Here is a 13,607-nt window from a genome sequence, read left to right on the forward strand (position 1 = left end):
TTGATATCACTAATTAAAAATGATCGTGGTGCTGTTTTGGCTCAGTTGGTGGAGCAGGCGCCCTGCACAGAGGCTACAGTCCTTGTTGCACTGGTTGAAGATCTTGCTGTTATTTGCATGCTCACACTCTATCCTAAATTTCCTGTCTCTCTTCAGCTGTCCTATCAAATAAAGGAAATGTCCAAATAATCATTTTGAAGAAAAGCATTTTAATGGCTGTTCAGAGAGTCTGTGTGTTGACTTTTTTGTTTGTCTTTCACTTATGAACCAGCTCCAACCTCCACTCTTACATGAACTCATCAATGGAAGTGTCCTGCAGCATTCCTCTGGAGGCATACGCATGTGCAAAGGTGACTGCTGAAAGTAAACAAGTCAGAATTGAAAGATTGGAAATACAAATAATAAAATACAAATGACCTCTTTCTGTGTCTCACTCTTTGTACAGCTTGAGAACTTCACCGCCCATCAGCTGGTGTCTCTCCTGAAGTGCGATCTGCCCGGGAACAGCAGCCACTCTAAAATGCTTTGGAAGATGCTGCTGACTAAACTATCCAACATCTTGGACCCAGCTCTGGACATATTGGCAAGCATGAACATGGTCAGTATCCTTTGATTCCTCTGATGGACACACGCATTTTTGACTTCTGTTCAGTATTGTTAAGGCGGATAAATCAAATGCAGCAGTCCAAAAAAAAAAGGAACACCCGGCTCTTATTCCTGGGATTTCTTTAAATCTGTATCTCTCTACAGTCCATGGTTATCCCGTCAGCCAGAGAGGTTCTGGATGTGATCGGAGAGATCAGAGTGTCGATGCTGACAGATGAGGAGCTCATGAACAGCAGCGTCATCATGAAGTGGTTCTCAAACCGCCTGAGCGCGTTCCTGCCGTTTGCCTCGCCAAGGTTTCTGGACTGTGTGAGCAACAGGAACATCAGCTGTCAGTCATACCAACTGATGTAAGTTACTGTCCACAGGCTGCCTAAACTTCAGATCCTCTTTGATACAACAAGCATGTTTGTTTACCACACCTAATCTCTTTAGTCTCTTTTTAGAGCAGAATTAAAGGTTTTTGATCATTTTTATCACCAAGCTGCGTCCAGAGAGATTTAAAAACAGACTACATTAATCCTTTTTTTTATCAGACTGCAGCAGTTCATCAAGCGTTTTGATGAGATGTCCACAAACCAACGACACGTGGTCCTGAAGGAGTTCGTCCTCCGTTTCCTGTCACATTCAGGTACTCGCTGCGCAACCTGAGTGATAACAGTGATCTCAAATTTTAAACCTTGTGTGGCTGTAAAGGTTTAAAAAAATATGTTAGTATTCACAGGTGCTTCATTGTCTTCTTGTTTTTTGTGCAGGTCCGAGCTGTGTGTCCCTCTCCAACAGCAGTAAGGTGTGGCTGATGCAGAATCTGGGACCGTTTTCTGCACTTTTGACCGTCTTTGACCTCATTGGTCTCAACCCAACCTTCAGGCCTGTAAGAATGAAATTATTTTAACATCAATAACTTGGTAACCAGGCCCATGCTTTTTTTACTATCTTGGATCAGTTGTTAAAAAGGTTCAATTTAAAATCCTCTTTCATATCCAGGATCAGGTAATCTATTTTACTTCTGTTTGGATTGAATCTCCAAATCTGGACAACCAGTGCTCTTAATAAGACAAAACCAACACAAACTAAAACTACTTTTAATTAATTATTGTACGAGGACTCAACTCAACTCAACTCAACTTTATTTATATAGCACCTTTCATACATGAAAACATGCAGTCCAAAGTGCTTCACAATAACAGTGAGACAGAAAACAACAGCAATGGTAAAATTATAAAAGGCATGATTATAAAAAATATATACTTAAAAATAAAATAAAATCAATACAGTAAAATTAATAAAATAAGCAATAGTGGAAAGAAAAGTTAAAAATAAGGTAGCGTTAACAAGATCAGGTGAATACAAGAAATAAATAGATAAATACATAATTAAATAAGATAAATATATGTTAAAGCAATGATTCAAATAATAATGGTTAAAATAATAATAATAATAAATAATAATAATAATAATAAGGACAAAATCCTTAATTTTTTTACATCCCTAATGCCAGCTCTATGTCACAGGAACAATTCAACAATCCATGAGCAAAATGAAAAAAGTAATGTCTAAGTGATGGACATGAATGTAAAAATCATGTTTTGTTTGACCAATTTATACATGTTATTATATTTTGTTACTTTATTCCAGCGTGAATCCTCTCTTCTGCCAGGATCAGATTGATCCTTACAGTTCCGATCAAAGTTACCCCAAATTGAACAACAATGTCTGGAGGTTTCATCCAGGGTTACCTGATCAAATCCAAATTCATCCTTTTGTTTTTTTTTCTGAACATCCAGATTTCAGGATTTGATCCAGCTTCATATCTTCAATGTAATCAGATTACTTTTGAACAACTTGGACCTGTTCTTTTTTTCCATCATCAATAAAAATGTGTTGTATTCTCTCCTCTCCTGTTAGCTGGAGGTCCTTTCAGTCCTGACTCCAAAGCAGATAGCAGAGCTGCTGGTGTTGGGTCTTCGTCCGGAGGAAGAACTCATCAATCTGCTTTTTGATCACCTGTCTGACTCTAACCCAGACGATTTCGTAGAGTTCCTGAGGCACCTCGTCTTCTTCATTCAAGATGTAAATTATAATCCTTCTTGTTAAGATAATTAAAACTGTGTCCTGTGTGTTGTTAGTAATAATCTTTGTTTTCTGTGTTTAAAGGGAAACCTCTCCTGTTCATCATACAGAACACTGTGAGTTCATATATCTTTATTTTGATGTTAAATAACTTCATTATATATAATTTATGAAGCTTAAAACTGTGATGTAACTCTTCCTCCTGTAGGTTCACCAGACTGGACTTGGCTCTGGGCACAGCTCACCCTGATGTAGCATCCTTCATCACATACACCAAAGTGAATTTATCCAAGCACATACCAGCAGGTGAGAGGAACAGTCCGGAAAAACACTGACCAAAACAAATTCCTTCATGTCAATGAATCAAAGTTGTGTCCTTTTAATCCATTTCTTCCAAAATATTATGAATGTTTTTTTTAACACCGTTAGTTTGTGGAGAGGGTTGGTTTGAATCTGTTTCAGCTTTGGATCGAGGCAGGACTTAAAAGGTTAAAACCATTTAGATACCTGATTATGAACATGTCCTCCATCTTATTATGTAATCAGATGTTAACTTGGTGGAGCGCTGGTTGGAGCTCACTTAGTATAGCAGGCATCCGTATACAAACGATATGATCAGTGCTGCACATGTTACCTGCTCCTACAAAAATCACCACAATGACACAAGAACACATAAATAAATAAGAAACAAATACAATAAATAGTACACATTCATACAACACACAGCAGACTCTTAAATAGAGAGCACCATAACACTGTCCCAACCCTAACAGGCTATTTACTATTTAAAATTCTGATAGAGATTGGCACAAAGGAGTTTTCAAAACGATTCAATTTACACTTGGGGACTCTGTACCGTCTTCTAGATGGTAAAAGTTCATACTCAGAGTAAAGGATGTGCAACAGGTCTACAAGTATTCTCTGAGCCTGCCCAAGAACAGACAGCTCATAAAGGGCCTGTAGGGAAGGGTTTCCAGTCTATGACCCTCATGGCAGTCTGCACCAGGCGAGAGAGTTTGGTTTTGAGCTGAACAGAGAGGTTACCGTACCATGCTGTCATCCCATACCTAATGATACTCTCCAGTACAGCCTGATAAAACAAAAATATAGCCTGCTGATTCACACCAAACACCCTGAGCCGACGTAAAACAGAGGGAATACTCCTCACTGCATTGGTCTCTGGTGTGACAGCTGGCCATGACCTTTTGATGCATGTCTACTCTTACTCTCTTCTCCCCATATTTCCTGTCTCTATTCAGCTGTCCTATCTAGCTAAACATATTTATAAATGTACATTTGACTATGCCATTTGATCTAATCAATATGTAACTTGCATTTTCTTCTCAGATTGCATCATCTACAGTGGACAGGTAATTATTTATGACGTCCTATTCCCAGTATATACTTTTTCTCATTCTGATAAAAGACTTATAACCATCTTTATTTTTTTCCCCTAAGTGCAACTTCACCATGACAAACGGTAAGATTTCTGTCTCACTTGAAAAAATGTAATGGGATACTGGTGGCGTAGTGGTCTCAGTGTGCGCCCATTGTGCAGAGGCTATAGTCCTCGTCGCAGCATTCACAGGCTCGACTCCTGACCTCCACCATTTGCTTGTGCATGTCTTCTCCCACTCTCTACTCCCTACATTTTCTGTCTCTCTCCAGCTTTCCTATCTTTCTATATAGTTTAATATTCACATTTTAATCTTCACCATTTGTCCTGTTTATTCACAGAAACGGACATCTGTGTCGGAGTGAACAGGTGGGATTTTTTATTCACTCTGAAGTGTCACTTTTCTTTAAATGATTAGTGTCTTCACATCCTGACTATAAATCTCTGTTTTTCTTTTGTATGTTAATATTTTAGCACGATGCTGCAGCTCCACCTCAGCAGCGGACAGATAAATGGACGTGTCTGCGACTTTGATCTGGAGGAATATGCATGTGCTTCGGTAAAACACAGAAACATCTCAGATCGATTTCTGCTGTGTGACCACTGTTTTGTGAAACAGTTTCAACATGAATTATTTTCTGATCTTCTTCTTCTTCTTCTTCTTCTTCTTCTTCTTCTCTTCTTCTCTTCTTCTTCTTCTTCTTCTTCTTCTTCTTCTTCTTCTTCTTCTTCTTCTTCTTCTTCTTCTTCTTCTTCTTCTTCTTCTTCTTCTTCTTCTTCTTCTTCTTCTTCTTCTTCTTCTTCTTCTTCTCCTCTTCTTCTTCTGCCCTTTTTCCTCCCACAGCTGTCAGATTTAAAAGCCGAGGATCTGACAATGTTGCTGACATGTAATCGCTCCTCTCACTCAAGTGGCTCCAGATCAATCTGGAAGCTCATCCTCTCCAAAGCCTCTCACGTGCTGGATGAAGCTCTGAATCATCTGATCAACATGGTATGAATCTGCTCTACTCCTCACTTCACCCTCTCTCCTGATCAGAATAAGACACAGACTCTTTTTTTTTCTTGCAGACTCTGGACCCCAGAAACCCTGCAGTGTCCATGATATTGGACTCCATACGAGAAATCCGATTGGACACACTCAGTCCGGCTGGCATCAATAATCCCTCCCTCATCCAGCTGTGGTTCAACCGCCGGCTCCGCCCATTCCTGCCTGCTGTGACCCCTGACTTTCTGTCCTGTCTGGTCACAAGGGGTTTGAGCTGCAGCACCTTCCAGCACCTGTAAGCAGCACATTAAGAAAGCCTCTCACACATTTCAACCACATTGATTTGAAGTGCATTCATCTTATCATCTCGTATTTTGTTTTTGAACGCAGGGTGCAGATTCTGAGCAGCCTCATGCCGCACATGTCACCATCCACGCAGATGACTGTTTACACTCACTTCATTGAGGGTTTCCTGACCATGAATGACACAGCAGGTAGGTCCCTATGGTTGTTGAGTGAAACACAAGGTGCTTGTGCTGTAAGAAATAGAAAGAAATATTTTGCTAATAATGTGCTGCTATACTACACTATACTTAAGAAAATGTTACCTACTACATTAAGGAGGGATATCCTTAACTGGCTTAAAACTGAGGACTCTTTCTCCTTAGGAATAAATATTCCCTCTCTACACCAAGCTTCTGTTTAAAAATGTATTTCATAGTTTTGAGATATCTTCCTATAAAGAGAAATGTCTGTTAAATGATAGATTTTTAATCTGTGGGTATGAGCTAAACATTATTACAGGTGTGGTTGAAATGCCTCTTAAACCTCCTGTTACCCTCAAATTTACTAACATCTTTTATCCATGGGGTCAACCTGACCCCAGCAATTTAAACCTCCAGAAACTGATTGTTACCCAGGTTTATGTGTCAGGTACTCTATGTTTTTTTTGTTGACTACCTAAATAGCTCTTTAAATAAGATATAATTCACCTTTAACAAGTTTTTTATTATTTTTTTACAATCTAAAATGTAAACAAATACATGCCGTTTTCCAACATCAACAATATTATTTCCCTTCCCTCCCGCAAACCCACCCCCCAGCTCATCAGCTGTCCGTATGATGTCTTTGAGAATCTTATATCCAGTCATTATGCATTGAGAGAGTGAGAATTCTCACCTCTGTATATGGAACAGCAGATCTCACTTACATTACATCAAACGTATTGTCACACTGGAGGGAACTGATAATATCACACAGAATCTGAAGATTGTGATAAAATATATTTCAAACATAAACACAATTTAAAGCATTCAGAAGGACTTTATTTGTTAAACAGAACATCAAACTGCTGCGAGTTTGTCATGCTCTCGTCGGCTCTGCCTTGTTTCTATGTTATCAAAACATATGACACAGCACACATCATTGAATATCTTAAGAGACATGGTGGCTGGAAATATTATATCTCAATTTAAAGGTTGGCGGTTTGATCCCAACTCCTGCAGTCACATGCAGAAGTGTCCTTGGTTATAGTGACCTCAATATCATCCAAAACAACCAAAACAAATGTGTGTAAAATGTTGATATTTCTTATGTTATATACAGCTAAAACAGCCTGGGGTCAAATTGATCCCAAGGAACACCGATGTGTAAAACAATTTTCAGGAAGTTGGAATATATCAACATTTTAACTTTACTTTTTCCCAGTTGTCCCCATTCAATTTGGAAAAGTCATGAAATATGATGTTAGTCATTCATTTAGAGACATTAAACATTGAATGGGGTCCAATTGACCCCAAGGATAATAGGAGGGTTAATGGCACTGCAGATGTGATGCACATGTTTGTTGTCAGTTCAGTTTTCTTTCTCTGCATTGAGTGAGGTTTTCTGTGCATGACCCACAGCACAGTTGAGTTTGATGCATTTGTTTTTGTGGTTCAGACCCCGGCTGCAGATTGGGTATCAACAACAGTCAAGAATGGGTGCAGAGGAACTTGGGAACTTTCGCCTCCTTTGCATCTGTCGAGGACATTCAAAGACTTTACCCCGACTTCTCACCGGTACTTCCGTTTTATTTTTCCTCTGTAACACTCCCTGTTTGATTTCTTGTTTTGTTTTTTTTGTCTTCACAATATTGTTGAACATGAGTTTGTGTTTGCATGCAGATGGAAGCTTTGGAACAGCTGTCAGTGGAACAGCTAGCCGAAGTGGCCGCCGCACCTGGACGGCTCACTTCCGCTGCGCAGGTTAACAGGGTGATGTCTCACGTCCCAGACAGGGACTTGGACACCTTTTTTGATGACTTCTCACCTGCTTTAATGGTGAGTGCTCGTCTAAAAATCAAGATGTCGGATAAGTTTTCATGTGTTTAATTTCCTTGATCGCCACCAAAAAGTCAAACAATGTTAGTCTGCGTTTCTGTGGCAGAAAAGAATCAGTATTTAAACTCTTCCTGTAAAGTGTTTTGACTTAAGTTGACACAGGAGAAGCTCCACTCTTTCAGCAAAGTAAAATCTTAGTATTTGGTTTGATAAAACATCTCAGTTAACCCTCCTGTTATGTTTGTTTCTGAGGAACAGCAATAATCTTCCTGGGTCAACTTGACCCGGGGCATATTTAATGATTCAAAAGTGTCAGAACCCAAAAATATCCCAATTTACATTTTAAAATCGTATTATTAACTCCATTACTAACCATTAAAATCAATATTTAGTGCATTGGTGTTCTTGAATTCTCACAGATCATAGTTCAATGAGGATAACTCACTCGTTTTTTATGAAAATTCATGTTAAACCTTTTTTCATGTACATTGGAAAATGATTGGGGTGAAATATGTCACACAGTCGCAAAGAAACATTTAGTATTTGACACTTCTGATCCCTTTTAGCCTCCACTTTGACTGCAGGGTCAAGTTGACCCACAAACTAGTATCTATGTAATATAAACATGCAAAGGTGGTTGCAAATGTGTGAAATTAACCATTTTTATTTTAGTTTAGTTTCATAAGGAAATAATACTTTTAACTTTTTATTTTTATTTTTGAACTTTAAAATGGGTCAATTTGACCCGCAACATAACAGGAGGGTTAAATATAAAAAAGAATCGATGTAACCATCAAAATCTTATTTATGAAAGTTCCACATTGACGTTGCTTTGCAGAAAAATACCTGTTATAGTACTTCCACTCTTATTAATAAAGGATTTCATATATGAATGTAAAAAAAAAAATACAAAGATAGCCAATTCATTTCTCTCTCTTTCCTTCCCCCCCTAATTCTTGTTTCTCTTTTCCCTGCAGGCTCATGGGAACATGTTTCCCCCTGACGCGAGGTCAGCTATGCTGCAAGTCGTGTATGATCGTGCAAATCTCTCGAGTCCCTCAGTCAGGGATTCAGAAGTGTTGGTGTGGCTCCACATCCGAATGACCCCCCTGCTGGTCAACATGCAAAGTCGCCATGTCTCACTGTACTTCTTAATAATAGCTGGAAGAAGCTGCAATGTCCAACAGCAGGGGTCAGTGCAGAGCGAGGACCTTTTCTTTAAGTGTCATTTGATTAACATCGTCTCTGGAGTTGCCGAAGAAACAAGAATGATTCATCTCTTTATGTTCTTCTTTTTTTTCAGAGTGGAGATCCTGAATCAAACAATCTCAACTTTCAGTAACATTACGCAGGAAGAGGTCCACAACCACATCATCCAGTCTCTAAGAGGTAAAAAACAAAGCCCTCTGCAGGATAACGGTCAGCACAATTACCACAATCACACCCATTTTCTTAAGAGTTAAATATGTTTTAGGAAATGGTTCTTTGCTAACAGAGGAGATGATGTTCAAAGGTACACTGTGGTTTCTTAGAGGTCTTCAGAGATCAAAAATAAGAGACCTTAACTTTGAATGAGCCAAGACTTCTAACCTGAGATCTCTTAATTGCGAGAGAGACCTATTTTTTAAAGAGCAAGATTATTTTTGTTCAACAAAAGACAGAAGTCTTGCTCTGGAAATTTAGTTTCAGAAAGGTGAAGGTGGCTAAATGAGTCTGAGTTGATAAGGAGAGTTAAAGAAAAACAATCCGACCCTGACAGTGAGAGAAAAAAAAATCGGACTTTGGTCAAAGATCATTTATGGTTTAGATATCCAGAGGATTATGTTGCAGCCATTTGGGGCATCAACTGAACCAATTCAGAGTCTTATTGCGGACCGCCTGTTTGTAATTCAGACCCTAAATGATGTTAATATTGGGCCCATGGTTAATAATCCCATTACTACTCTTTATTTATAACTCTGACTTTTGGAAATACTCAAATCAAGCCCATTCATCAGCAGTATATCAAACCTTTGGTCTTGTGCATAGATTGTATAAAAAGATGGACGACCTGACAGTTTCCCAAAAGTGAAAATGAAACAATTGGAGCTCCTCCTACTGACTGGAGGCAGTATGAGTAACAAGGCCTGCCTCCCCATGTTAACAGATGGGACATCGGTCAAAAAGAGGGCTTCTATTTTGGCTTCACTTTTGAACAGTTGCTGGTCTTATGCCAATGATCCATCAGGAAACCTTACCTCAAAAAACCATATGCGTTCACATTGCATGCCATACTAAGGTGGGATATTTAAATCCCTGTTACGCCTCATCTGCAATGCATAACACACAGAGGAGGGATGGTCGGGCAAAGTCGTTCAGCCTCTGATCATCACTTGGAGGTGGGCACAGGGGCAGAAAGGGGGGAAGATATCAGCGATGTGTGTCTGTGCATGTCTGAGTGTGTCTCCCTGTGGAGCTCCAGCTGCCTCTCGTACTTCTGTAACGCTGTAAATTCAGCCGGTCAAAAGTTTGTTTCTCTCCATCTTTCTAGGACCGAGACCTCTGGAGTGCTACAGTCAAAACACCAGCTTCTTCACTTTCCTCCAGCTTTCATTCTTACAATTCCGGTTCCCCAACCTGACCACCTTCCAGACTCTCCTCCCACACAACATGGAGCACCAGGTGTGTACTCATCAATAGTTTCAAGTGTTAGCTGAAGTGCTTGAGTTTGACAAGACTGTGACTCATATGAATGTTTCCCATCTAGCTGGTGAACTCCATATCTCCACAACAACTTGGGGAATATGTCCGTCACGAGGTTGTTGTCGACAGCAACACCGTGTTCTGTTGGCTCTTAGACGAGTACGAAGGGATAGAGCTTTTCCTTGAGACAGTATGTACCACACTTATTAACACAAACACATCAAAGTCCAAACAAATGTGAAGATATCGTAATATTTCTGTGTACATTCCTTCTAGGTGTATCTTCCAGAGGATCTGCAACGGCTCACACTGTTCTGCGTCTGGCCCAACGCTCTCCTGAACACCAACAGGACAGAGGTCGACCGCTTCTTTGACCAAAGCCTCAGCAATTACACAAACTTCCTCACGATCGATCAGATCAGCCCTGGGATCACACACAACGCCTCCTGCCTCGCCTTCCAAAAAGTGTACGTATGATGTCACAACAATTCATGAACACTATAGACAAAATGTGTTGCTTTCATACGATGTGAACTTGTTTTTGTTGTGTTGTTCAGTGTTCTAATTCTTACTCGATTCAACTTCAATGGTGCAGACTTCACAACGTCAGATGTGTTCATCACCATCAGGGATTACCTCACCACAGGTTAGTCTCCAGGATAATCCAGACTTTATCTTTGATCTCTATGTCATCCCTCTCACATGTGAATGCTTCCCATATTTTTGATTAACCCTCCTGTTATGTTGCAGGTCAAATTGACCCTTTTTAAAGTCTATTTAAGGCAATGTATGCCTTCCAAACCAGCTAAATGCAGTATAAATATCTGGGCAACATGTGGCAGAAGAGGTCTTGTGTTAATTTATCAACATCACTTCATTAAAAAAAAAAAATCAAAATGTAAAATAAAATAAACAAAAATGTATGTCATAAAAAACTATTGTATTTATATTTAGGGCTTTCCAATGTACATTTTAAAAAGTTATAACTTTAATTTAAATGAAAAACGAGAGAGTTATCCTCACTGAACCATGATCTGAGAATTAAAGAACACCAATGGACTAAATCTTGATTCAAATGGTTAGTAATGGAGTTCGAAATGTATTGATTTGAAAATGTGTATTGGGATTTTTTAGGGTTCTGACACTTTTGGATAATTGAATATACCCCGGGTCAAATTGAACCAGGAACAGTATTGCTGTTCCAGAGAAACAAACATAACAGGAGGGTTAAGTTACCTCTCTGTTATAGACTTGAATATGAAAAACATAAATACTAACTGGGGTGCCAGCGTGGCTCCACGCACTGAACCTACACTCCTTGCTGCAGCCGATGCTGGTCTAACTCCCAGCCATGACCCTTTGCTGCGTCATTCCCACACTCTCTACTCGGCACATGTTCTGTCTCCATACAGCTGTCCTATCCAATAAAGTCACCCTAAACATAACTTTAAAAAACAAGTAAAGAAAAAGTTAAATGCTTATAAAATAAATACTCCACTTTCTTTATAGAGCACGTTTCATACATACAAGCATGAAGCCCAAAGTCCTTCACAAAAGAACAGAGAGACTGAAAACAACAGAAGTGGTTAAAATAATGATAAATATTACTTACAAATAAAATAAAATAAATACGTTGAAATTAATTAATTATTCAAGAGGAGAAAGCAAAATTAAAATCAGTTCAAGTTAAACAGATCAGATAAATACAAGAAATAAATGGTGAATAAATAATAAATAACAGAGAGACAGAAAACCACAGAGATGGGTAAAATAATGAAAGACATTATTATCAATAAAATACTTAAAAAAATTGATAAAATAAGATCAACATAGTACAATTGATAAAATGAGTAAGAGTGGAAATAAAAGTTAAAATTAAGGTAGGGTTGACAAGATCAGATGAATACAGGATATAAAATAGATGAATAAATAATTAAATAAGATAAATTAATGTTAAAGCAATGATTAAAATAATAATAATGCAGTCCAGGGCTAAAAGGGAAATACAATCCAAATCCATCAACCACCACAGCCATAAATATAAATATGGTCAGGAGAATTCATCATCTTTTAAATATTCTATGGATTTCAGATTCTGATCATTATATTCCAGATTAAATTTTTTTGTAATAAAATGTTTATGATCAGTTTTCTATGTCTCTACTGTTTCTACCTGCTCATGGCAGCTGGTAACAGTAGCAGTTAAACAGCACAACTATCTGTTTCTCCACTTAAATGAGGGTCAAAAGTTTGAGATATTTTTCCTTTCCTTCACACCTTGAAATCTTCACTGTTAATATTTGTTATTTGTCTTTTCAGATTCATCCCCAAGGTGCTACGATCCCACCAACCCAGATCTGAGCTCTACAGCCTGGTTTGTGCTGTACATGGGCCCTTTCATGTCTCACCTCACTCTGCAGGATCTGGAGAATTTTGGATCTTCAGAGGTACTGAGTCCAACATGACAAAAGATAAACTGCAGCTCATTTTTTTTTGTTCACAGAGAGAAAAAATTAAGAGTTGAAATGATGGGCAGATGGATTAAAGATTTCAGACCAACCTCTACGTGTTAACATCTTCCTCTCTCCCCTCTCTCTAGGTGATCCAGCAGTTCACAGTGAACCCCGAGAACATCGCCCTCCTCCGAGAAACCCCCTTACCTGCCAATGTCACCAATTACTACATCCAGCTGATTTATCTGCAGGACATTAACTTCAACCCCTTACAGTGAGTCTATAACATGTTTACCAAATTTAGTGAGTGGAAGAAACCAAGTACCTTTACTGTAGGAGTACAAAAGTGCAAAATGAAGCATACATAAGGAGTGAGTTACATTCATTAAAACACAAATGATCATAAATATAACGACTGACAGGAAACATTTTCCAGCATGGCAGCTTTCACTGTTTAAACTTAGTGTACATTTTCCTGATGACACATATTTTACAAAGATAAAGCTTTGAATGCACTTTTACTTGTAACAGAATACTTTCAGATTGTGATGTTATGACTTATAATCCAGTAAAAAAGGACTTCTCTTTCTCTCCCTGCAGACTTCCTGCAGAAGGCTTCTGTGTTGCTCCTGGTCCAGCGTTCAGCCAGCTGACTGAAGCACAGAGTATAACAGTTCTGCACAATGTGACCAATATCTGTACAGACCTGGACCCTCAGGTAAGAAACACAGTAACAAGACTGCTTACCGTTGAGGGATGGAGTTGTTTCTTTTAGAAAGAAGTGAGGTGTAAGGTACAATATCTTTCCCAAATCGTTGTTCCATCAGACTGAAGGTGTTCAGTCAGCTGATTGGTCCTGGTAACTATGCTGGCGGTGAATCACACAATCTGATGTTTTTTTCTTATTCCAAAATTATCAGAGAGTCGTTGTCCTCTCTCAGGAGGACAACCACAGCAGGAGGAAAAGTAATGAACTAAATAATTGAGATCTTGCCGATTACTTTTTTTTTACTTCTTGATCCACCAACCGAACGCACTTATGAGGGATTACTTTTGGAAACTGAGGATCATGTCTTTGCTGCTGAACTAGT

The 13,607-nt window shown here is 38.8% G+C and overlaps 1 protein-coding gene across 1 annotated transcript in view; it reads left to right on the plus strand.

The window, feature by feature from the left end:
• LOC117815584 overlaps positions 1-13,607 on the plus strand; it is a 48,326-nt gene that overhangs the window by 19,875 nt on the left and 14,844 nt on the right. The window contains exons 23-48 of the mRNA XM_034687389.1: positions 272-350; positions 446-598; positions 751-956; positions 1,143-1,237; positions 1,362-1,480; positions 2,515-2,679; positions 2,764-2,795; positions 2,888-2,985; positions 4,027-4,049; positions 4,138-4,159; positions 4,417-4,444; positions 4,550-4,634; positions 4,920-5,066; positions 5,144-5,355; positions 5,451-5,554; positions 7,002-7,120; positions 7,226-7,381; positions 8,359-8,573; positions 8,685-8,770; positions 9,912-10,042; positions 10,128-10,253; positions 10,340-10,530; positions 10,621-10,709; positions 12,383-12,510; positions 12,663-12,790; positions 13,117-13,234. Coding sequence (XP_034543280.1) covers positions 272-350; positions 446-598; positions 751-956; positions 1,143-1,237; positions 1,362-1,480; positions 2,515-2,679; positions 2,764-2,795; positions 2,888-2,985; positions 4,027-4,049; positions 4,138-4,159; positions 4,417-4,444; positions 4,550-4,634; positions 4,920-5,066; positions 5,144-5,355; positions 5,451-5,554; positions 7,002-7,120; positions 7,226-7,381; positions 8,359-8,573; positions 8,685-8,770; positions 9,912-10,042; positions 10,128-10,253; positions 10,340-10,530; positions 10,621-10,709; positions 12,383-12,510; positions 12,663-12,790; positions 13,117-13,234 — 3,055 coding nt within the window. The remainder of the gene's footprint in view (positions 1-271; positions 351-445; positions 599-750; positions 957-1,142; positions 1,238-1,361; positions 1,481-2,514; positions 2,680-2,763; positions 2,796-2,887; positions 2,986-4,026; positions 4,050-4,137; positions 4,160-4,416; positions 4,445-4,549; positions 4,635-4,919; positions 5,067-5,143; positions 5,356-5,450; positions 5,555-7,001; positions 7,121-7,225; positions 7,382-8,358; positions 8,574-8,684; positions 8,771-9,911; positions 10,043-10,127; positions 10,254-10,339; positions 10,531-10,620; positions 10,710-12,382; positions 12,511-12,662; positions 12,791-13,116; positions 13,235-13,607) is intronic.

This window comes from Notolabrus celidotus, chromosome 7 (assembly GCF_009762535.1).
Source record: "Notolabrus celidotus isolate fNotCel1 chromosome 7, fNotCel1.pri, whole genome shotgun sequence".
Taxonomy (NCBI): Eukaryota; Metazoa; Chordata; class Actinopteri; order Labriformes; family Labridae; genus Notolabrus; species Notolabrus celidotus.